At 48.0% G+C, this 25,076-nt stretch overlaps 1 protein-coding gene across 4 annotated transcripts in view; it reads left to right on the top strand.

Moving 5' to 3' along the window:
• The window catches only part of SCAPER (S-phase cyclin A associated protein in the ER), a 150,443-nt gene that overhangs the window by 61,337 nt on the left and 64,030 nt on the right, over nt 1–25,076 (top strand). For all 4 annotated transcript variants that reach the window (XM_037053468.1, XM_037053466.1, XM_037053467.1 and 1 more), the window contains one exon: nt 2,233–2,359. In XM_037053468.1, coding sequence (XP_036909363.1) covers nt 2,233–2,359 — 127 coding nt within the window. The remainder of the gene's footprint in view (nt 1–2,232; nt 2,360–25,076) is intronic.

The raw sequence follows: 25,076 nt of genomic DNA, 5'->3' as shown, positions 1-25,076 counted from the left end.
TGGGGTTTGGGCGAGTGACTTCCCGGGGCTCCCATGCGTGCTCTGTGCTGCAGCCAGGTTTCCGGCTCGGGGGTTTCAGGCCCGAGTTTCGTGTTCGTTCTTCCACACGTCAAAGGGACTTTATATTAGGTAGCTTGGGTTTAACCCAGAGTTCATCTGCATCTTTTTAAAGCTGCATTTGCTGTGTTTTTTTTTAATTTAAAATTTTTACACAAATGCATGTATGGATGAAATTGTATCTTGGGGTATTACTCATTTGTGAATAACTTTCCGTTTCTGGGTTGACTCGTATGGTACAGAGAGAAAAGCCTGAGGTTTGACGATGGACTGTCCAGGTTCTTAGTCCCAGTAGCACTCGTACCACTTGTGAGACTTGGAGAAAGTCTCCTAACCTGCCGGAGCCTCGGTTTCTTCACTTTTCAAACAGGGCTAACACTCACGAACAGTGTTTTTCAGAGGCTTGAATAACGTCAGGTACAGGAACGCATTTGTGAACACATCTGTGAGGTTGCGGGTGGTATTAAGAATGTAAAGAAGAAACTCCCCCTCGGACCATTTGTCGTGAAAGGTCTGTGGAGTGCGCCGGTGCACAGGCCGCGCTCTGGGCACCGTGGGTGTGGCAGCGAGCAGTGGCTCGTCGAGGTGATTCTGCACGTCTCACTGTCCAGTGTGGTACCTTCTGGTCCCAGTGACTGTATTTCAAGTGCTCAGCAGCCCCCACGCGGGCAGTCCAGATCCAGAACTGCCCCTCGTCGCAGGGTGTTCTGCTGTGCAGCTCTGTGTGGGAGGGACTCGGGATCAGTGGGTTCAAGGGCCAGTGCCAGCAGAGGAAGGCATGTTTAAGCTCAGCACTTCGGGATAAGCGGGGATTTTCCAAAGACCGTGGGGGTGGGGGAAGCCCTTGAGAAGGCATGGATGGGGAGCATCTGGTAAGACACTGAGCAGGAGGAAGAGGGTGTAGACGTGGGAGGACCGCGAGGCCTGCGGAGGCCGAGGGATGCGCCCGCGCTGTGGGGAAGTCCACCCTCCTCGGCTGCGACAGCAGAAACAGGAGAGTGTGGGTGAGAGGCAGAGTCTCGAAGATTTACAGCAGAAAGGAGGATTTTCTTGTTGATGGCAGTGGCTTCCGTTTCTCTGTGAAATGTAAGGTCCTGGTAGAAAAGCAGGAGGGGGCATGCCAGGGTGGGCAGGGAGAGGCTGCAGGGTGTGTGGGGCTGTCTTTGTGGAGAGTGGGCAGGTGCAGCCCGGCAGACGTGGGAGATCCCACGGTCAGGCTTCTGCAGCACGGCCTGGCTTCTCCTCAGGACCAGGAATGGGAGGCTGGCCCGTGTCTGCCGGCCCAGCTGAAAAAATAAGTGGGAGCAAGGCCCTGAGGAGGGTGCCCAGCCCTGCAGTATGAGCTAAACAGGCACTGGTGACCCTCCCCACTGGGGTGGCTGCTAGGAGCAATAAGAAAGCAAGCAGGTGATGACAGCCTGGCCGTGGAGTCCGTCCGTCACAGGTGGAGGTGAAGGGGAGACTGCCGTGCTGATGTGTCAGCCCTGGAGAGACCTGGGTGAGGGTCTCCTGGGTGTGTGATGGCGAGACGCCGAAGCAAGTGAGTGGGAACGAAAGGCTTGCTCCCAGCGAAATGGAAGGGGGGGGGACTACAGAAAGGTGTGCAGCCCCTTCCTGAGTAAAGAACTCCGCAGTCTAGGTCACATGCAGTATTTCTTGGTGAAAAGCAGGCGATTGCTCGATTGTCTAGGTAAATGACACGGGCAGTGTCGGGCAGTCCTACATTGCGTGTAAATTGGGTCACGCAGAGTTTGACATTGAGAGTTTGCGATGCTTATAACATAGTGAGGATTTAGATGAAAACCTGCTCAGGCTCTTGCACTCATTTCTCTGCCATCGTGCGCTCACCTCCCTGTCTCCAGTCTGGTTCTGGTTTGACTGTCACACGGGAACTGACCGCAGCAGCCTGTCCCCTAATGCATGAGGGGACAGCACCCTCCATCGCTTGTGTTTGGTGACATGAGCATCCATGTGGCTCGTGAGTAGGAAGAAAGCTGGACCAGCCTTGTGGGGGGCTGGCTTTCCTTCCCCTTGGGTGCTCTGGGGCAGTTTCTCATACGATAATGGAAGTAACTTTTGTTCCAGGAAGTTTAGGAAAATGCAGTGTGCTGGTCTAATTTGTGAGTGTCCTCGTTCTCTTTCACTCACTCCTTCCCATTTAATTTTGTGTTGAAGGCTTCAGCGGTTGGCCAGAGATCTTCTGAAACAGCTGCAAGTACAAGACAGTGGGTCGTGGGCAAACACTAAGGTTTCCGCTTTAGACCGCACCCTGGGAGAGGTCGCCAGGATCCTGGAAAAGGAGGTATGTCACTAACCTCTGCCCCTGGCCGCTGTCCCTGAGCTTGTTTGCCCCTCCGACAGGACGCGGGCTCCCGGGCAGAGGCCAGTGTGCGGTTCCTTCCCCGTTCCCAAAGCCAGTCGGTGTTGATGGATGGTTTCCTTTTGTTCTTGATTAAATTGAAGTAACAAAAATATGTTCTTTAGGTCATGGTTTTCTCAGTCATATTTTTCTCCACACAAACAAAATGAAATTATTTTAAATGGAATCATACCGATAAAGATATATAACACTTTTATGGCAGAAAATATAATGCTTTGAGTCATAAAGCCCATAAATCACAGATTTTCACAAAACACCAATTTTCTTCCTGTTTCCAATAATAGATTTGGCAGTTTTCTTTAATGACTTAGAGTCATTAAATATTTCAAAGACAGCTTAAAAATTATTAATAACTTCAAGTCTTTATTATTCACTGTAGAAAATTTTAAGTATACAAAGAAGAAATCAAATTCCCTGTAATGTCCACTGTTGACACTTTATTGTATTTTTCTAATCCTTTTACTGTACATTTTTTACATTTTATCTAATTTTATGATAAATAATTTCTCACAACTTAAAAAATTTTTTACCGAAGAATGAATCACAGTTCACATAATTTGTATCTCTTCTAATTTTCCTATTCTGGGAAAATTACTTGTTTATTACCCACATTTTTTTTATTTCTTATTTTCTGGGTTTAAAATTTACTACATTACAATTTATACATAAAAAAGACTGTAGTGATAAGAGTAACAAACATAAGGCCCTGCCGTGAACTGACCACAGACCTAGGCAGGGGACTGACCATTCCCAGCCACCTCTGCCTCGCCTCCCTCTGGGCAGATGCTGCACAGAAGTAAAGGGGTGGCTTCTCTTTGTTTTTTAAAAATAGTTTTATTGCTTTATCACATAAATGTATTGTTAAATAATATACAGGGGTGGGCAAAAGTAAATTTACAGTTGTAATGCAAATAAATACCATGGTATTAATAAATAATAATAATACAAGAGTACACTGTGTTTGGTGTACTCGCAACTGTAAACCTACTTTTGCCTACCTCTGTATGATTTAGTTCTGCTTGTATTTGACTTATAAAATAGTATGCTCTAGACTTTTTCTAAATATAACATTCAAAATGATGGTTCTAAGTTTCATTGAAGCTTATAAATGTAGCTGTTTTCAGTTATTTTCTCTGTTGTACACTGCATTCTTGATTGTGTTAATTCTGCAGTTTTTTATCCATTCTCCTGGCAGTGGACGTTTGTTTTCAAGACTTGGGTGTGGGTGTGTGGGTGTGTATGTGTGTGTGGGGCGAGGGGGAGAGACTGGAGATGCTGCTGCTCGCTAGCACAGTCCTGGGTCAGAGCACGTGAACAAGAGTGTCTCTGGAGGGGAGCCCCAGACGCCAGTCTGCTTCAGCGTCACCTGGAGGACTCGAGACCACGCAGCTTGCTGGGCCCCCCACCCCGGGCTTTCTGGTTCGGCAGGTCTGGGGTGGGTCCCGAGAATCTGTATTTCTAGCAAGTTTCCTGGTGACGCTGCTGCTGGTCTGGGTCTGGTCAGGGCCTGTGCCTCAGGGGTGAACTGTGACCAACTTGACGACGAGGTGGTGCTCAGCACTGCCCTCGTGGAGCCGAGCAGGTACTGGCTGTGGCTCTGTGGGGGGGCCCCAGCCTCTACTCTGCCCGGCACGGCCCCTCCGAGTGATGGAGCCTGAGGGTCCAGTCAGTGTGGGGCTTGCGCTGTGTGGGGTGTGCAGGTTTGATGTGCCTTGGAGAAATCTCTGTAATTATTTTAAAATTAGTGCATATTGATTATTTTCTGTTTTTATAAAGGGTAAGTATACTTTGAAGTAAAGGCAATTGCTTGAAAATAACACCATGTGCACCTTCTCTCGTGAATACTGTTTAATTTTTTTTTTCGTGAATACTGTTTTAGATTGAAGTAATCAGAATTTTTGAGGAAAAATTAAAATGATCTTTATAAGAAAGGTATTCATTATAAAGATCTAAGTAAAGTTACTTCACTGACAAAGGGGCAATTCACTGCAGCACCACTGATTCCTTCTAGTTTGGGGGAGAGTGAAGCCTGGCCCCCAGTCCACGTGGTCCGTGTCAGGAAGATGCCGTAGAGCGCACACTGCCGGGCCAGTGCCAGCCTGCGGGAGCCTCCACTGAGACCCTGCTCCCGCTTTTGTGAGTGCTTTTACCCAGCTGAGGCAGGCTCCCTTTCTGTGCCACTACGTTTGTAGAGTTGTTCTGACATTTCAGGGTAATTTCGCTGGTGATATTTACAGTTTCGGTCTAGGCATTGTAAATAGCCATTTCTTTTTGTTTGGAAAACTGCCTGGAGTAACAAAATGGTTAGAGCTAAAGCCAAGTACCCAGTGAGGGGCTTGGGGGCGGCCTGGGGGTGGCCAGAGTGGGCACGGGCAAGCCCTCCCAGAGGCAGGGTGAGAGATGGAGCCGGAGGGCTTATCCCATAACTTAGACCTCAGCACACAGTGTGTCTGCTGTTGCGGACAAGGTTTCCTCAGGATTTTTAGGAAGGTCAAAGGTCTGCTCTCGAGCACAGGGGTGAGACTGTGATGCATGGGAGCACGCCTGGGATGGAGGCGGTCAGGACACCGGGTCCCGTCTTGTGCTGAGTTCTGTGAGTCTGTTCAGAAAGGAAAAGTTTGTAACCTTTGTTGCATCTGTTACGTTTGTTAGAAAATGAAAGCCACTCTGTAAGGAAATATGGCATCCTAGGGTTTGCACCCACTCTGCAAACAAAAACATCCAACAGAGCTGGAAAAGTAACCTTTTTAAAAGCATCAGACAGCTAAAAAGAAATTAAATAATTTTTAACTATTTAATTTAATAACCAGGTCAAAGAAAAAAGCAAGAATTGTGAAAGTTGTGCTTATAACTGCATTCCGTGAGAGCGTTTCCCAGGCTGGCAAGTGTGAGTTGTGGTTTGTCAGCCGCAGGACGGAGAAGACGAAAGGAGAAGCGTAGGGGCCGCCAATGTTGGAAATCTGCTGGGGCTTCCCCTCCCCAGACGCTGCCCTGACATCAGCAGGACCCTCTGGGCAGAAGTGAGGAGCCTAGTTTGGCCCTGGGGCAGCGTGTCGCCTCTATTACTTTGAATGCTGAATTGAGTTTCCGGTAGTCCCTGGTGGATGATGGTGTCCCTAGGAACTGGGCAGAAGCAAGTGCTAGTCCCCATGGGAAGAAGATGGCTGTATCCGAGGCCTTCGATAACGTGTCCAGTCATTTTATAAGAACAAGTAGCCATAGTCAAAAAGCAAGCACAGAAGTAAATGAGTCATTACAAGTAAGAGCGAGCAGAAACTAGAATTGCGGGGCCTTATAAATGTGGGTCACAGATCCTAAAACTGTTGCTTGGCTTTGAGGAAATTAAAGATGCACTTAACCTGTCTGTAGCTGTGGACCCGAAAGTAGTACCCGTGTCAGTGATTCAGAACCCCCATCCCTTGGTCACCGTTGGTAAAGCAGATGGAACACAACCTGGAACTGCACGGTAACCAAGCAGTTTGGAGTCTCTGCACCAAGATGTGGAAAATGGCGCTTGGGGCTGGGTACAATCGGTGACCCAAAAGTGGTGGACGACCTCTTTGTAGAACTGGTAAGGAAGAAAAGTGGGCGGCTAGGGCCTGCAGCCAAGCCCCGAGACCTGGGTTCCTGTCTTCCAGGGCTGTCCCAGCAGAGGGACATCTGCCGTATGCCAGTCACTGCACAGCCTGCAGCTCGGCTTCCGGTCACCTGGTGGCTGGGAGGCCCCCGTCACTGCACAGAGGGATGTGATCTTGAATTGCTCATATTCCCTGGTGCCCAGCAGAAGCACATGGAAAATCCACTCGACAGGAAGCAAGCATCCCCCTGAGTCTCACATTACTTCAACAAAGTAACTTTCAAATACTCTGTTTGACAGAGAGATGTAATTAGGCATATAAAAGGGCAAGGCAACATGGATTTAAAAAGTCAATAAAAGCAGACCAACAGGGTCTCCAGAACCACACCGACTGGGTTCAAGAATGTAAGTATTCGTTGTTGTTTTTTAAAGCGATGGCATATTTGAAAGAAAACAAATTTGGGAACTAAACATTTTGTAATCAAAATTAAGAAAACAGTATGTGAGATAACAGGATAAGCCAGCCGCAGAGCGAATCAGTGCACCGTGCGGCAGGCCACAAGAAGGAATCCCGAATGGGCAACGGGGTCAGCTGTGCAGTGACGGGTGGAAACTGAACTTCCGGTGGTGAGCACAACGGAACAGACCCAGACACTGAGTTATAATGCTGCATGCCTGAAAGTTACATGATGTTGTAAACCAGTGTTACCTAGATTAAAAAAAAATAGTAATGGAAATGAAAGAAATCAGACTGAAACATGAAGATTGTGCGAGGCATGCAACACGGCATGTCGTGAAGAGGGCTAGTTTCTGTGTGGCGATTCAGAAGGAGAGGAGAGAGGGTAATAGGGCAGAAACAGGATTTGCAGGGATTGTCATTTAGGACTTTCCCACGGATTCAAGAAGCCCAGGGAAACTCAAGCAGGGAAAGTAAAAAGAAATCTACACCTACAGACAGCATAGTGAAACTGGAAAAAATAAAATTGCAAGCCAGTCTCATTCATGAACTTGGAATCGAAATTCCTAAAGAACGTTTTGGCAAACCAGATCAGGCAGTGTATAAAAAGGATAATGTATCCCAACAAAATTGCATTTATTCAAGACACTCAAGATTGGTTTAACATTGGAAAGTCAGTCATAGCTTTTTCTGTCACATTAAAAGAAGAGAAGAGAAAGCATACGATCATCTCAAAAGATGCAGCAAAGGCGTTTGGTAAGCTCACTGTTGATTAATGATGGTAGAATAGGCACAGAATGAAATTTTCTTAATCTGAGAAATTGTATCTACAAAAAAATGGATAGCTAGCTTCGAAAAACTAGTAAGTTTAACAAGGTTACTAAATACAAGGATAACAAGTAAACATCAATTGTATTTATAATACCAAAATATTTGGTCTTTAGAAGTAAATCTAGCATGTTCACAAGTTGGAAAACTCACTGTAGAAATATTTCTTCTCTAAGTTATAAGTTCAGTGCCGTCCCCATTAAAATTCATTTTTTTTAAGATTTTATTTATTTTTACAGAAAGGGGAAGGGAGAGAGAAAAGAGGGAGGAGAATGTCCATCGGTTGCCTGTAGATTCACCCCCAGGCCCAAATGGGGGACCTGCCCCGCAGTCTGGGCACCTGCCCTGACCACGGATGGAACCAGCGACCTTTCAGTTCACGGGCCAGAGCTCGGGCCACTGAGCCACGCCAGCCGGGGCTCTTTTTTTTTTCTGAAGAGCCCACATATTTATTACAGAGCCAACCCACTAGTGCAGGAAAATATTAACAATGGGAAAAATCATTTTTCCAATACTTTCTCAGTAAAACACACCCAGTTGTCCAGATGGTGGCAGTCTCCTCGGCGACGGAGCAGGATGCAGACAGCCTGGACACAGGCCCGGATGTGTGAGCCGTCTCCTGTGAGTCCTCCGTGACCCAGCCCAGCTGTCCTCCAGGGTCCCCTCCCGGACTTGCACCTGGTTTTAGTACCAGTTTCATTCGAATCCACTGGGGAAGGGGCTGGCTCTGCTTCCTGTTCTTGGCCAGGAACCTCTTGACCCTGAAAGTCTTGTGAGGAGACTTGGCAAAGAAAAGTCAGCCTCACGCACTGTGGTGGCAGAGAGAGAGCCCAGTTACAGTTTTTCGTTTTGTGAACTTAAACCTTTATTTCATGGAGGTTGAAATGGACATTTTTAAATTAAAATATGGAATTTCAGCGAGCCAGTAATGACCAAGAGACTGTTAAAAAAGAATAATATGGGAGAATGTGCTCCACCAGCTATCAAACTGATTATAAGGGTGCAGTAATGAGGACTCGAAGGTGGAGAAGAAGAAGGAGGGGACATAATCGCATTCCTAAGCAGCCCCACCCAAATGCGCACGCACGGCACCGAGACCCCTTGTTTGTGTGTATGTGGAAAGAGGAGGTTTGCCAAGCATTAGGGAAAAGTGTGGTTTACTTTGTGAATGATACTATAAATGATTGAATACCCTTATTTTTAGGAAATGAAATTTGACCTTACCTCACATCATAAACAAAAAAATTAATTCCAGATGGACCTAAATGTAAAAAGAAAAAAAACAAACTTTTAGAAGATAACATAGAAAAATATCTTGACTTTGAGGTTTTGCCCGGACAAGAAAAGGACACTAAAGACATTTGTCATAAAGGAAGTGTTGATCAATTTACATTAGGAGTAGGCACTTGTAGTTATCAAAAGACACCAGAAAAAGAATAAAAAGACAAGAAACAGAATGGGAAACGATCTTGATAACCCATGCAGAAGTGGTATCCAGAGTACTTAAGGAATTTCTACAATTTAATGACCAAAAAACAACCCAGTAGGAAAATGGTCATGAGAATGGGCATTCCAAAAGAAGACATTCAGATAGCCAATAAGTAAATGCAAAATCTGTTCAATAATCAGAAAAATTCAAATTGAGAACTCAGTGTGATACGGTGCATTACCTACCAGAGTATTCTTTCAAAGTGATGTTTTGGGTTTCTTCTGATAAATTTCCAGAGTTAGAATTGCTGGGTCCGCCCTGGCTGGTGTAGCTCAGTGGAATGAGCACGGGCCTGTGAAGCAAAGGGTCGCCGGTTCGATTCCCAGTCAGGGCACATGCCTGGGTTGCAGGCCAGTTTCCAGCAGGGGACTCATGAGAGGCAACCACACCTTGATGTTTCTCTCCTACTCTTTCTCCTTCTCTTCCCCTCTCTCTAAAAAAATAAATAAGTAAAATATTTTTTAAAAAAAGAATTGCTGGGTCATCCGACATTTTTAGTTTTGTGAGGCCACTCGACACTGCTTTCCACGGTGGCTGCACCGCTCTGCGTTCCCACCAGCAGTGCAGGCGGGTTCCCCTTCCTCCACATCCTCGCCAGCACTTGTATTACATTTAAAAGTTGAAGTCAAAATGAAAGTGTGTCTTCTCCAAAACCCCTTTTCTTGCAGAAATGTTCAATTATTTCAAACATGAGTTTCTAAAACATTCTGGTACACACAAGCACTTCCCTCATTCCTGCTGTAACATTAAGTTTGGTCCAAGTGAGCGTGACTTGTATCAGTATTTCATCGACTCTTCTCACTCCTCTGACGAGCAGCTCCACCTCTAAGTGTGGGTAGCAACGGAGTCCCCGAGGCATTCTGTGGATTATCAGGAACACGAGACATTTGTATGCTGTTCCTGTAAGTAAACAGTTTAGCAGATGGATTGGACGTGGAGTTTTTCCAATTGCCTTTCATGACTTTTTAGAATCCTGCCAAATTTAAATAGGGATTCAGCTGTGAATCTCTCGAGCCTGGGTAAGCAAACCACATAGCTGGCTGCATTCGTAATTTGAAATGAATTCAGAGAAGTCCTGTCACAGGACATGTGATAGCTTTCACAAAGCTTGCTGTTGGTCTGATGTTTTCGAAATTCATTGTGGAAAATTCTGTGCAGACACTGTGGAGGGTAGTAAGTCTTCCTCACACACCGTTTTCCCCCACAGTATTTCACCAACCGAGCTTTGTGGCTGTTCAACACATGCCTAGACTCGGGAGGAAAGTCACTAACCCCCGAGGGCTTTTCCACCCTACCGGGCCTTGTGTCCCCGTCTGCTAGACACTCCCTGTGCTCTGAACCTCGTCGTTTCTCATGCTCTCATCCCTCTTATTTTCAGCTGGAATTCTTCAGAGGGACTGGGAAACCTTCAGTCTCAGAAACCTCTTATTTTTGTCCAGAGCTTACCAAATCCTCAGTTTCCGTAGCTGTTTCCTGGCAGCAGCTAATGCACGAGTGTACCTGGTTGCGAGGCACCCACATTGTGTCAGAACGTGGCAGGTAGATCATATGGCCCAGAGCAAAGCGAAAATGCTTTTCAAACCTTCTTGAACTAGTTTGCGTTAGGAGACTACCATAAGGAACATGGAATTAATTATTTTAAGAATCCGACAGGTTTATATGTGGTTTGTAATTTTTTTAAAAGACACAAAGAAGGCAGAGATGTGTTTGTGTGTTTTGTTTTAGGTGGTGGTAGCAGTGGTGTGTGCAGTGACCCAAACTGGAGACCTACCACTGGGCACTTTATTATATGTTAACGATGTCTCAGCAACAAGGAAAAACCCAGTTAGTTAATAATCATTTCTAGATAGTTTTCATTATTTTACTCTGTCCTGAAATGTTCAGACTTTTCCTAAATAATTTTATTCTATAATCACCTTAGAAAAACCCAGATATTCCTACTGCTTAGAAATTATATACTGATCTTACAGGGTAGGAAGACAGTGGTCAAAAATTGTTTTCTTTCTTTATAATTAAACATATTTAATATAAATATTAAAATCATAATTTTGAGAATTCTTTTAAATATTTGTTCAGTTATCACACGGTATGTTCTTATAAAGGCCTCTCGTAAGTTTTCCAATTTATATTCTAATATTCTGTCTCGGTGAAGTGACTTTGTACTTTGGTTACTCAAAAATTATGTTTAGGTCTGTTTATTTTGTTAATTAAAAGTATGTTACCAGCAAATACTAAGCAAATGCACATGCACCACAAAATTAAGCTTTTATCACTTACGTTTCTAGGTGAATGTCTGCAGTCGGAAAAGGGCAATCGGAAGATAAATTTGTCAGTGTTAATAGGCAAGCCCTCACTGGAGTATTTTTTTCTTGTTGCAGACATTACTCTGCCACCAGTGAAGTCTCATTATTTCTAAGTGTCCTAATCAATAAGGTCATGAAAGATTGATTTCAGAAGGTGCCACTGTGTTTATGACAAGAAGCATACAGAGTCATTTGTCGGAGTGGGCAGTAATTCTCCTGTGAACTAGCAATTCAGGACCAGCAGGCCCATCTTCCCTGTCTGCAGGTGCTGGGGAAGATCTCAGTGGTGTCCATCACACAGAGAGGAGACTAATATTGTTAATTGAATTTCCCTAAAGAAGCAAAAACACCCCCTCGTGGGCGGGGGGTGGGGAGGCAAGGCAGAAGGAGCAGGTCCGTGCCAGTCTCGGGCGCCTGTGAGCTGGTTGCATTGACTCTCCTCAGCCAGTGGCCTGGGGGACAGGCAGTCGCCGCCGCTGCTCTTCTTCAGGTCCGACTTTAGGAATTGCAGCTATCAGTGTGCGTGTGTGCACGCGTGTGCGTGTGCGTGCAGGTGCACACACGCACATTTGCCACTAGTTCTGGTAAACTAGAATGGAAAACCTGAAAACATTTCAGTCCTGGTAGAGTAAGGTGTTGTAGGAAATGCGTCACAGAAACATGTTCTCCTCACTGGTTGTGGACCCGGTTTCAGGAGCGCACAGTATTCTCTCTAACAGGAGGGCTGCAGTCCATTTGGCTAGTCCTCTGTCAGGGGGACTTTAGGGTCACAGAGTCTTTTGTAAAGAAAAAGATCTTTATTACTATAATACATGTTCCTCGTTAAAAATGAATTTAAACAACATAGAAATATGCAGCAGAGTGAGTGAGAGTCCCCTCGTTTCTCCAACGTGACAACCCAAGGTCGGTCCTCGAGGTTTTGCAGCTTTTCCTCCTCTCACACTGAATCGGCAGGTGGTTTTGTGCAGCAGTTCCCGTTTTTGAATCTTTCCAGAGCGTTCAGCTTAATAGAAACTTCTTTCTTAGTGTGTCAGTAGTTTACTTGACATTCATTTAAATTATATAACATAAGAGTCAATGGACAGATCCTCCTTCGGGAAGAGATAGAACCCATTCATCATACCACTGAGAGGCAAAAGCAGGAATGCTCACTGTGAGGCGGGCATCGGTCTCCGTGTGCGAGAGGAAACGCAGGGGTCCCGGGAACCATCGCTGGGCCGCGCGGAGCTCTGGTGCAGACCAAGCGGTTTCGTGCTGAACTGAGTCCTGTGCCGTCTGTGGTTTGCGAGCATTTCCACTCATCCTCACCAACACTGCGCATTATTGATTTATGGCGAATGCATTTTAAAACTGGAAAAAGTTTGTCAGTAATCAGCAACGTTAAAACCCTAGAGTTTATTGAGCATCTATCTATTCTTGTAGTACTTTCTGATGTCTTGTAACTCACTGCAGTAACTCTGTAATATTACTTAACATTGTCCTCATTTTAAGAATAAAGACATCGAGACACAGAGAGATTCACCAACTTGGCGAAGGTCGCACTCTAAGTGGCAAAGCCAAGATTCAAAAATATTTTTAAGAGGCTTTTATTTGACATAGTAAGTTTAGTGCATGAATGAGCTCGTTGGTATTTTAAAAATACTGTCAGCTGAAACTTTGTGGCAAAATACAGGAGTAGTGTCTATAGTGTACGAAATGTGTTTTTCTTTCGTGTCTTACACTTTCAGAAAGTTTTGTGAAGTTTACTCAACGAGGTACTCTCCTGTTTTTGGAAATAACTGGAAGAGGTGAACCAGTCCGTCTGCAATAACAAAGGTTAAGTTAATTTCTGTAGACCTGCCGCATGTGTCTGCTCTGGCGTGTTTCATAGCACAAGTTAAGACCTGCGTGTTCCTTTCCGTTGAGTTGTAACTTTTATAGGTAGTTTCCAAACATAAATGAGGGAGACAGACTCACACACATCAACTTTCTACACCATGGTTCCTGAAAATGTGCTGTTTGCTAACACTCTTAATTATGAGTTATCTTGAATTTTTGCATAACCCATCTGCAAAATGATATTTTTGGCATGGCACTTCCAAAAGAAGAAAAGCTGTCCTTTACCCTATGCTCTTAAATTTTTCTAGACTGGAAAATATCAGTAAAGGGCAAACTTCGTGGAATAAAAGTGACATGCAGACCTTGCCGAGTGTTTATATGAGGATTTCTGTAGCACGCTCTTTTAGAAGTAGAATCACCAAATGAGTGTTGCATCCGGCCTTTTGCGAGGTGCTCTCCTGTCCTTGTCTTTTGAGGAACCTAGCTTAGGGCGACGTGCTGCTGGCTGAGCCGCGAGGGACGGGGCTGCAGTCCCCTGGACTGCAAACCCGAGCCCGGCCGAGAAAAGGAGGTTAGAGGGAAACAGCTGTAGCAGGGAACGCATGGTAGATGCCTGGTCTTTCTGACTGGAGGTGTCCACGGCAAAATAAAAGATTGGAAATTCCATGACTAAAAGACCTGACTGTGTGCCCTGTGCTCTGGAAGGCTGCCCCTGCCGCGGGCTGCCCCTGCCGCGGGCTGCCCCTGCCGCCCGCCAGACCATGGCCCCACCCCTCTGTCCCGTCGCCTCAGAGCAGTCGGGGAGTTTTAGAAAGTAAATACGGTTGACTGGGTGATCCTGTTTTTTTTTTAGTAGTGCTTTCCTTTTTTTTTATCATAAAATTTTAAAAAGATGCTATGGACCAGCACAGACTTACTAACTAAAAGTTCCACCACTCATGTTGAGCCAGGATTGAGAATCTTTGTTACCAGGGTGGTTCATTTGCTTGTTTGTCTTCCCATCCGACTGGGGAGTCTTTAAGGGTCCTTTCGCGTCTGCGTCCCTAGCAGCCAGCCCAGAGTCTGACGTGTTACAGGTATTCAGTAAAGACTCGCTGGAGAAACCACAAAACCAGTGCATGAGTGAGACTTCAATTAACTAGGACAAGGATAAAAAATAAGCTACCGGAGTTTGCATCTTTGAAAGGTGTGTATACAAGTGTCTAAGATACACTATTTCGGTTTCTTTGAGAATGAGACGTAGGCCAAGGCGCCCAGTTTCATAGACTGTGCTTTAGGAAGACGTTCTCTCGCCTGAGAAGATGACTGAGCTGTATCAAAGCGCAGCTGCTTCATGAGGGGTGTGGACTTCCTCACACTAGGTGGCAGCCGGACATTTTGACCTGCACTGGAGGTTTAAGCCAAAGCGACCTAAGTCTTGGGGGCCAGGACAGAGTTGGTGCAAAGGTTAGAATGAGTTGGTCCCAGAGCGAAACTGCTGAGACTATAAAGTATTTATATGAGGCAGTTCTGGTGCGAAGGTAGGGCTGAGCGTCCTGGCTGATGGCGGTGCCAACGACAGGGCCCTGTCCCCAGGAGACGGAGCAGGAGCACGTGGGCCAAGACGTTGAGTCGGGACGAGGCTGTGGCTGACAAGTGTTGGGCATGTCCCCAGTTCCTGGTGTTGGGTGTGTCCAGGGACAGGCCTGCTGGTTTGAAGACACTGTGGAGGGTCTAACATAGGATTCGAGTTCTATGAAAAGCAGCACTGACCTAGCTGCCCAGTGGGAAGAACTATGCTAGGTACACAAATTCATGCTTTTGTCTTTGGTTTTATAATTGCATGTTTTGCAAAATGAATCCAGTGGTTGTGACTGTAATGGTACAATATGAATAAAGCTAGGTCAGTTTTTATTTTAGCTGACAGTGTACAAGGTAACATGTAGAGTCTTTTCATTTGTACGGTAGAACTATCTCCCTTCCCCAACCTCTAAAAAAGGCCTTTGCTCTGCATTTCCATACTCGAAACATTGGCAAAATGACTAAGCAGCAGTCACAATGACTTCAGTAGAGACAGTGAAGACTGGAATTTCTCACGCAGGGCAGCGTGAATTGCCTCACATAAAATGTATAAAACAATGTGATTGATGTTTCTTGTGGACTGTAAGAAGCCAAGTCCTTGATTTTGGACTGATTAATATATTTGTTAATGTGTCTCAAAGTGACCTCCCTCCCATTTTGCAAACACTTCTTTACACGTTTAGAGATTAAAAAATTGGCATATCTGTCCTTCATGTCACCTGTTATTGTTAAGCTCTCCATGTGTGAGGCCCAGGAGTGCACATGTGGCAACCGTGACCAGTTATAGATGTCCTAAACACCGAGCCAGCAGTATTCTAACCTAATAATTTACAAATATAAAAGTAATGTAATTGCATAATTTATAAAATAATAGAATTTGGTTGAGCGCCATCTTCACTGAACGGAGGTCCCAGTCTTCCGAAGACCCGGGCCGAGTGAACGACTCTGCACTGGGTTTGGGCTGCTTCGAGGGGAAGCTGTGCAGACAGTCTGTCCCAAAGCCCCGAGGACGTGAAAGAACAGATTTATTGAATTTTATAGAAAATCAGAGTTACACATTTTATTCCACACTCTGCCACTTAAAATCATTGAAAAACCAGAAGTTAGGGTTTACAGATTTTAAAGTTCTGCTCCAATTAAAAACTCTCCTTTAGACTGAAGAGAAAATTTTACCCTTTTCCTACAAGTTTCTCATTCTTCTGTCTCTCATTTACTTATTTTTGCCTCCACTAAGTTGCAGCAGTATCTTTGGTGCTGTGTTGTGAAGACCGATGACAAACAACACTTCTGGCCTCCCAGAGCCGCTCCCTTGGTGACCACTAATGGTTTATCTAGTGTCAAACAAGATCTTTGTCTTCTTGATTTTAGATAAATTTGCAGCCCACTGCCTCACCAGTCATGATGTCAGCTGTTTACATTTCAGCAAAATGTTTGTCGTAACTTTCAAATACAGGGGAACTGTAGACAGACGGTATTTATCACGCTGTAGAGACTGTCAGAAATGGTTGGACTCAACGTGACTGAGCCGAGCTGCCCGTTTCCACTGCAGTCTGCAGAGCGTCAGGCCTGCTCACTGCCACGGCCACCGGCAGCACGAGAAGATGGATCGCCCAGGACCCTCCCACTGGTTGCCCCATTTTGCTCTCAATTCATCTTCTCAAAAAAAATGTGTCTGGCACGTGATGGCTGAAGGGCGAGAAGGCCTTCCAGCCCTGGACGGGGTGGCATTTCTCTCCCAAAAGTGAGGTGTAGGCACCCGGGGATAGAATGTGCTTCATGGTGACACTGTTTCCTTGCGTCTCCCAGTCAGGCCAGGAGAGCGTGCAGACAGCTAGGCGGAGGGGTTCTCAGGGCGGGAGTGGCCCCGCGCTATGGTCGTGTCCACTCCGAGAGCAGGGAAAGCCTGTTTCGCAGTTCCAGGGCTTCACTCAGTGCTTGGCTGAGCAGGACGGGGTAAGGGGGAGTGTATAAGCGAATTCAGTATTGCTTAAAATATGTGCATACCTAGGTAGGCACTGCACAAACGTTGACTTATGTAATTCGGGACCCAGCTTTCCTGCTCGGGAGCCCCAGCATCCATGGCCTCTGGCCCCTGCAAGGGCGTCCTCACGTGGGGGCTCATCCTGCCGGGGCCGCCGTCTTCTCTGCATTACCTGGGATCTTGCTTCTGTCTTGGGCCCCCAGTTCCTCTGCTTATGTGTATCTGCTCTTTTCCTCAAGATGCGTGGCCTTTAGAAAACCTAGGGTTAGTTCCGTCCTGGATGCCGCAGAGAGAATGGTGAGTGGGATCGGCCCGGGGGAGACTTACTGGAAAGGAGTGAATGAGGGATAGATTCATTGACGAGTGAAAAGTCCACATGAGCCTGCACGGTTGAAAGAGAAAAAGTATGCTGAACAAAGGAAAATAAGGAATGGGGAAATCCTAGGAGTAGGTGGGGAGAAGGCATAGCTTGGGAGATAACATTAAGGAGTCCGCCCACACATGGAGCCGAAAACAGATCAGAAGGGCGAGAGGAGGGTAGGCTGAGGGGTTCCCTGCATTTACTGTGTACAATACGCAGGTCGTGTTTGTAACGAGGCCGTTTTCTTAGCACTTGTAGCTGCCCTGCTGAGGTGTGCTTCACACAACGCACAGTCTGCCCTGGTAAAGGGTGTAATGCGGTGCTTTTCAGTGTATTCACAGAGGCCTCAGCCGTCACTGTCCGCAGCTTTACAACATTTCCTCGCCCCGAAAAGAGACTCCACCCCCTTAGTCTTCACTCCCCTCATCCCCTTAGCATGTTAGCATTTACACTTATTATTGAAATACTTATTTCCTGCCCCATCTTAGTATAAAAATCCAAGGTTCACATTTTTTGTGTGTTTCTACCATTTATTTCTCTGAACAGCTCAGGCTTTCACATCTTACTACAACTTAATATGCTTACACGAGTGCCAAGGTTAGTAATTTAAGGTTACCGTTTTATTCTTTTCCCTCTCGAGTACAACAGTTAGACATTAGTGTCTTGTTTGACGAGCAGCCGTCACTTTGTTGACCGAACGGAAGCCTGCAGCCTGTTGAGGGCTCACTGCTCCTGAGCAGGCCACTGCGGGGTCCCAGACTGACCTTACCCCAGACTCACATGGCGGGGGTGGGGCGGGGGCATGGGGCAGCTCCGCCTCTCGCAGTGTGGACAGCGTGTGTTCAGTTCATACGTCCTGACTAAACTGTTCTTTCTCACGAGTGTAGGCAACTCCAAGAAAATCGGCATTATCCACAAAGCATTTGGAATTTCTCAGAACGGGAACGTCTCTGCGAATGGCCAGTCATGTCAGACACTCACAGTTCGTTTGTATGTATATCGCTTGTTAGAAAGACATTCAGTGATCTTTTTATCTGTGTAACTTACACTAGCCTCTGGCTGACACAGAATTTTCGGAATTAAAATCTCTGCAGTTGAGGGAGCTGCGTTGTGTGTGTGTGAGTGGTGCATGAACACCGCAGTTAGTCAGGGTCAGCGGCAGGCAGACCAGCAGGCAGACTTGTGTCTGGGGCTGCCTCTGGCTGTTTTCGATCAAGCGCTTTTAGAATTGCCTGCTGGGCACAGGAAGAGATTTTTTAAAATTTCTTGTCTAAGTCAAACCAGGCTCAGGTGAGTCGGTGGTGTTTCCATCTCTGAGACGTTCATATTTGCTGAAGTTGTATATCATTTGTGTATCCTGGGGATGCCCACTGTCACACCAGGGGCATGAGTGATTGCTGAAGTGTCACTGTGAAGGGTAGACTCCTCTTACCACTTCAGTTTATTAAGTAATAAAAGTTACTTTTATAGTTTGGTTAACTTGAATCAATAAGGGTCATTTCAGAACTCCCTTCCGACCAGAGCTTTCCCCCATGAGAACCGAGCAGTGTGTCTTGATCTCACTGTCACTGAGTTTGTAGCCCCTCCGTCCTGGTGAATGGGAAGCAAGCGCCCCGCGCCGGAACGCTGGGCTGTGAGCTCCGAAAAGCTGTGGCCATGTCTGTGTTATCTGTCCCTGGTACCTAACGTAACGTGATGGCCGCTTGATAAATGTTGAATAAATGAATGAAAATGTAAAGCAGTAAGACAGCGTGCTCTAAACTAGTGGATGAGTAATGGCTTGCGCAGCGTCCAGTCTGGAAACCAGTAACTACTCTAGGTGACCTCAGAGAGGGGCATCTACAGTCAGCATTTTGTTACAGAAATTAATGGACAGGCTAGAGGAGAAGGTGATGGTGTCCAGAGAGCAGTCTCTTCGTGTCTGCCCCAGAGCTGGGCAGCAGGAGAGGGAATGAGTCTCGTCCAGACCAGGAGCCATGCTGACCACGGGCAGCACCGGCCGCCGACTCTGCCTTTGCAGAAGGAGCGTTTCCACACAGCCGTGGTCTGTGCGTATCTGTACGTTGTCATCAGGCCTGAGGAGCTGACGCCACGTTCACAGGGCAGAGTGATGCATGCGGAACACGGCTCTTCTGGGCCGCCTGCGCGCCAGGTGTTTCTCACACCCAGGACCTGCAGTCTTCTGATTTACTCCTTTGTAGGCTTGCAGCTATTTTGTTTTTTGAAGATTTTATTTATTTATCTTTAGAGGGGAAGGGAAGGAGAGAGGGAGAGAGATATCAATGTATGATTGCTTCTCATGTGTCCCCTGCTGGGAACTGGCCTACAACCCAGGCATGTGCCCTGACTGGGAATCGAACCGAGATCCTTTGGTTCACAGGCCCATGCTCAATCCACTGAGCTACACCAGCCAGGGCTTGCAGGTGTTTTTATTGGGACAGAAGCATGCATATATTAATCCAGTAAAAGTACCTACTCAGTGCTAGGCACTATTCTAGATACTAGGAACATAAAATAATTTTTACTCTGCAACTTGTATAAATAACTTTATTTCTTTTACACTCACATCTTCATGTAAATGTATTCAAGCCAACAATATGGTGTTTAACCTCATANCCCCTGCTGGGAACTGGCCTGCAACCCAGGCATGTGCCCTGACTGGGAATCGAACCGAGATCCTTTGGTTCACAGGCCCGTGCTCAATCCACTGAGCTACACCAGCCAGGGCTTGCAGGTGTTTTTATTGGGACAGAAGCATGCATATATTAATCCAATAAAAGTACCTACTCAGTGCTAGGCACTATTCTAGATACTAGGAACATAAAATAATTTTTACTCTGCAACTTGTATAAATAACTTTATTTCTTTTACACTCAGAACATAAAATAATTTTTACTCTGCAACTTGTATAAATAACTTTATTTCTTTTACACTCACATCTTCATGTAAATGTATTCAAGCCAACAATATGGTGTTTAACCTCATATAGGAAATTTTGACTTCACAGCTTTGACCTGCCAGTTAACCTTGAAATCACCCTCATTCTTCCTATCAAATTGTATTATTTTTTAAAAGATTTTATTTATTTATTTGTAGAGAGAAGGGAGGGGAGGGAGAGAGGGAAAGAAACATCAGTGTGTGGTTGCCTCTCACGCGCCCCCTACTGGGGACCTGGCCCGCAACCCAGGCATGTGCCCTGACTGGGAATCAAACTGGTGACCTTTTGGTTTGTAGGCCGGTGGTCAATCCACTGAGCTACACCAGCTGGGGCTCGAGTTGAATTCTTAAACAAACAGACAAAAACGGAACTCAACTCCACTGGCTGGCAGTACCATGCAGAGGCTCATCTTGTGACTCTTTTTTGGCAGATTAGAGGAGAAGGCAACTTGTCAGAACTTGGTGCACTTACTGAAATGCACATTCTGAGAAGAGAGACCCATGTATGCGGGTAGCTAGTGGCTTACGGAGCTCAAACACGCACTGCCTCCGAGTGTCTGGGTGCTGGCTGGGCTTGGGACTCGTGAGCGCGGGAGCACAGGGAAGTGGTGGCTAAGTCCAGTCTCCTCTGGGAACCGCTGTGTGTTCGCGCTGTCCCGCACTCTGTGGCCTGTGATGTCGCTCCTGCAGCTGTTTGGAGAAGAAGCATCGAACCAGCGCAGGCAGGTCCTTTCGAGAACAGGAATCCTCTCAAGTTCAAATTAAGGAGAAAGAAAAGTAGGCTTTTTGTTCTGAATACATGGCAGTCAATATATGACATCCACTGGAAGAAAAATTGCCTTTCCTAGAAAAAGCAGTACATCTTTCCTTTCTTCCTCCTCCCCCTCCTCTGTGTTTTACTCCTTTATCTTGTCCGTGGACTTGGTAGCATTGAACAGGGATGGCTATGTAGTGACAAATGCAGTAAAACCTCTCCGATGTTCAGTCCTGTATACAAATGCTCAATTTGAACCACTGTTCCAGTCACCAAGGTTGGGTGTGGAGAAGCTAAGATAGTCCCAGAAGGTGTTTTCCCGTTGGCATTGTGAGAGGCAGGCAGAGGGTGCCCCCTCCTGTCCGGCAGGAGCCCTGGGCTCCAGTGCCAAGGCGCCCTCTGCAGACTTGGAGGCAGGGTCTGTGCCGGAGTTGGAAGCACAGCCTGCAGAGGTCGCTGACGTTCGGGGAGGAGGGAGTTTTGAAAGGCTGCCCTCGCGGAGCAAGTCCTGAAGGCCAGAGGGACCCCCTCCGGCCACCTGCAGTCGCACTCACCTGGGCCACCCCTGCTGTGGGCTCGGGCCCTCCAGCTGCCTGACATGCTCCTCCTGTTTCAGCCCCACAGAATCTAGTTAACTCTCGTCGTACGTTCTCTGAGTCTCGGTTATTTCAAGAATTTTTCTTTTTTTATTTTGGGTGCTAGTGAGTGCTAATGTCAGGGCTCAGGGCCCCCCCTCTGATGTTGACGGTTGCTTCACCTTCACCTCGTCTAAAGGACAGTACAGAGCTTCACGCAGTGCGGTGTCCGGAGCTGATCCTGGACCCGAGAAAGGACATCGGGGGAACTGGGGAAGTGCAAGGCGAGGCTGTAGTTTGGGTAGTAGTTTTGCGTTAGTGTGATTTCTCAGGCTGGTTAAGTGCGTTGTGGTTGTGCAAGATGTTAACATGAAGTGAAGAGAAGCGAATGAAGGCCTGCAGGGACCCCAGCACATCTGCGATTACTTCAAAATGAGACTGTCTGTAAGTGTTTCACATAGTATCCAGTCTAAGCTTTTACAGAACTGGCATCTTTAGTGACAAGTGTGCCCAAAGTCAGGCGTGTTTCTGTAGCACACACGGGATTTCCCCACGGCGTTCTGTGTGCAGGTGAGTCGCAGCCTCCGAAGCAAACAAACCTAGACTTGGTCCCCAGCGCTGCCACTCACCAGCTGAGAAACACAAGCCTGAAACCGAGTCCCCGGAGACTGGTTCTCTTTTCTCTGGTGGGACAATGAGCCCCCTCGGACTGTCCTCAGGGCTTGTAGCCACCAGCAGCGGGGGGCGGCCACATGGCCAGCCCCTCGAATACCACTCAGCCCTCCAGGATGGCACCTTGAGGAACAGTGAAGTTTAGGTGCCTGCTTCCTCCCTAAGTTTCTTCTCACTTTGGAAACTCGCGCTCCTCCTTCCTCCCCTGGGTCGCTGCTTCCCTGAGAATTTGGCACATGGCCTTCAGGTCTCTGTCCTCCTCCGCTGGCCTGTCCCCTTCAGGGAGCCAGAGACCAGGCCTTGACGTTCCGTGGCATACGGGTGTTTCTAAGCCTTTCTGTCCTTTTGTGCATGTATGGGTTTTCTCTCCTTTTCAGAGAATTTCTGACGTTAGAACTCCCAGAAAATAGGCTGTATTTCCATTCTTTCATTCGGCAACTATTTATTGAATACCTCATTTTCGCTAGACCCTGTGTGTTAACAAAACCCCAGCCATCGGAGCGCTCTCACAGTCTACTTTGTAAATGTAAATGGGTAATCAATACAGTGTGGTTTGTAATCAGCTAATAGAGAAATCAGTCAAGAACCACAAGCGTGGTGATGGCGAGGGAGCCGCGCACCCGAGCTCTGTTGTCGTTTACGGCTGGAAGAACCTCTGAGCTGGGAGGCCCTGCCCTGGGAGCCACTGGACCTCGGCATCTGTCCGTGGCGCTGGCCTGCGTCCACAGCACCGACTTGCCCAGAGTGGATTCCACGGGGTCTCGTGGTCCCGAGGGGTTTTTTTGCTTCCCAACTTCAAAACATGCAGGAACCAGTAGGGAAAGGGAATTGCTGTGTGAGACCCCTCAGGTCTGCCCTCACCCCGCAGGCAGCCAGCAAGGGGGAAGGGGACAGACAAAGGAGTCTAGGAACCTCCTAGGTGGGTTTTTGTCTTTCATTTTGATGGAAACAGCCCTTGTTACAGCCGTGGTGCCCTGAGGAACAGTCGTCACAGGTCGCCGCCCCCCCCCCCCACCGTCAGCGCATGAGCAGCTCCAGGTGTGCGCTTCCCGCAGCTCTGCCTCTGTGTCTGTGTCTGTGTCTCTGTCTCTGTGTCTCTGCCTCTGTCTCTGTATCTTTGTCTCTCTGTCTCTGCCTCTGTGTCTGTCTCTGCCTCTGTGTCTGTCTCTGTGTCTCTGTGTCTGTCTGTGTCTCTGCCTACGTGTCTGCCTCTGTCTCTGCCTCTGACCCAGGGCTGGGCCTGGCCTGCCACCTCGCAGCCCCGAGGAGCCCGAGGGTAGGGGAGATGGACATGAGTTTGCTGTGAGTTCTGCCACGTTGAAGGAGCACGCTCTGCACACTCGTGGGTCTGTGGCAGAAGGGCAAAAGGAGAAGAAACCAGAACACCCGGGTCTCTTGTCCTGCAGCGCCGGCCCCCTCCCCCACCTCCTCTCCGTCCAAACAGGTCCAGAGGGCACAGTGCAGGTCCCTGAGGAGGCCTTCCCAGGTTCCCGTTCTGATTAGCATCACAAAGGGGTTGTCCTGTCCTCCTGAGATGCCTGTCGGCCTCCCTCAGCCCCCGTTGACCTTCTTACCTTTGCCTGCAGACGGGGCAGGGGGTGGGGGGTTGCTTTTTAGTCTTTGGGGCACCACATTGCCCCAGATTGGCAGTTTTCTCGCCACAGTCTTCATCCCAGAACCTGAGTCCTTTCCAGTGTGAGCGTCTACGCCTCACAGGCTGAGCCCACGTTGGCGTGGCGTCTGGCAGTCAGCAGCCGGCCCAGAAGGGGGAAGTCGTGCGACGGGACGAGGCCGAGGAGGCAGTAGATCTGTGCCCTCGGTGCCCTGTGAGTGTCGGGACAGGTCTCCACCTGGGAAAACCAAGCCGTCACCAGAAGTGCACTCTCGGGTCTTCTGGTCGCCGTGCATTAGGCGACCGGGTTCTGAGGTTATGAACTCGCTGAAACCTACTTGTATTATCTCTGAACAGTCTTAGGTGCCGCCAGACGCTCAGACCAGATCTTGCCTCTCCTGCTAATGAACACGCAAACGCCTTCCCCGTCTGCCACCTCTGCCTAAAAGGCTGGGAAGGCCTTCCTCCCTGATCACAGAGGCGATGATTGCTGTCTGCAGGGGAGTCAAGTGCAAAGGCCGCCAGCCTTTGCGGGCCCCCGAAGATTAACGGCCGCCTCCCTTTGGACTGGGAGAGGTGATAACAGTCACTCCAGTTAATAACTGAATGGCTTCCCAGGCCGTGTGATTCAGACGGACGCTGTCCTTCTGTGCTGGCCTTCAGCCGAGCTGGGTTATTGGGACGGAGCTGCTGCCCCTGTTTGCCAGTGTCAGTCTCACGGGTGGAGGGCACAGGAGGGCAGAGCTGCGGGGCATTCTGCCAGGCCCAGGTCCAGGCGTGAAGCCACACATGTTGTCGTTGGAGGGGTTTTTTCCTCACTCAGACGAGAACGATAAAGCTCTTTATGGGAGTTCCGATTTCACGTGCCTGAATGAGGAGTATTTGGAAAGGGGCTAAAGAGGGAAAGGAAGGCTCCTCTTTCCAGGGAGGTGGTTCCGCTCATCGAGCCGGGTGTCAGCTGTGTGCGCGTCCATGCCTGCCCGTGCTGACGGGGCGGCGTAGCTCTCTGGTGCAGTGCGCCGACACAGGCAGGTCCGGACGGAGTGGGGAGGGGCGGTTAGGGCCTCGGGACACACACACTTAGTGCAGAGCCTGTGACTTGGGGTGAGAGGGTCAGGAAGGGTTTCGTGGAAACACAGCCTTTGGGTCTTACGTGACCAAGAGGGAGCGTTTGAACATTACATGCTGAAGAGGTGACGGTGTGGATGGAGAGAGTACAGTTAAGCATTTTTAGTGGACTTACTTTTTCTAGCCATTCACAGCAGTGGAGACAAGCACAAGATGATGTGTTTGGGGAGCTTCCAGACTCACAGAGCATAAGAAGTCCAGGCGTCTACAGAGAAAAGCGACCAGGGGTAGGGACCAGGGGGTCGGCGTGAGGTGCCTGTGGAAGGACTCGGCAGGAAGAGGAAATGCGAGGCTCTCCGCCGCCTGTCTGCTTGGTTGTTGGGTGAAGCGGCGTCCTTTTTGTGTGTGCGGTGGACTCTTGAAAGCCGCATGCTTAAGAACATGGTTTGACGCTTGGGTAACTGATCACTGAGCCCACTTGAGTTCCCCGTTCTGCCCCGAGGTGACGCCCTCATAGGACGAGGAGCCCGGCCCCGCCCTCGTGTGCGGAGAGTGGGGCCCAGCGGGAGGTGTTTCTCCTGGTCCTGCTCTCGGGATGGCCCCCCTCTCGGCTCACCTGCCACTCCTCGCTGGGTGTCGCTGCGCTC

The sequence above is a fragment of the Sturnira hondurensis genome, unplaced genomic scaffold (genome assembly GCF_014824575.4).
Source record: "Sturnira hondurensis isolate 20B ecotype Veracruz unplaced genomic scaffold, ASM1482457v3 Scaffold0007865, whole genome shotgun sequence".
NCBI classification, from domain to species: Eukaryota; Metazoa; Chordata; class Mammalia; order Chiroptera; family Phyllostomidae; genus Sturnira; species Sturnira hondurensis.
Note: the sequence above shows the minus strand (reverse complement) of the source record. Positions and strands in the feature narration are given on the sequence as shown.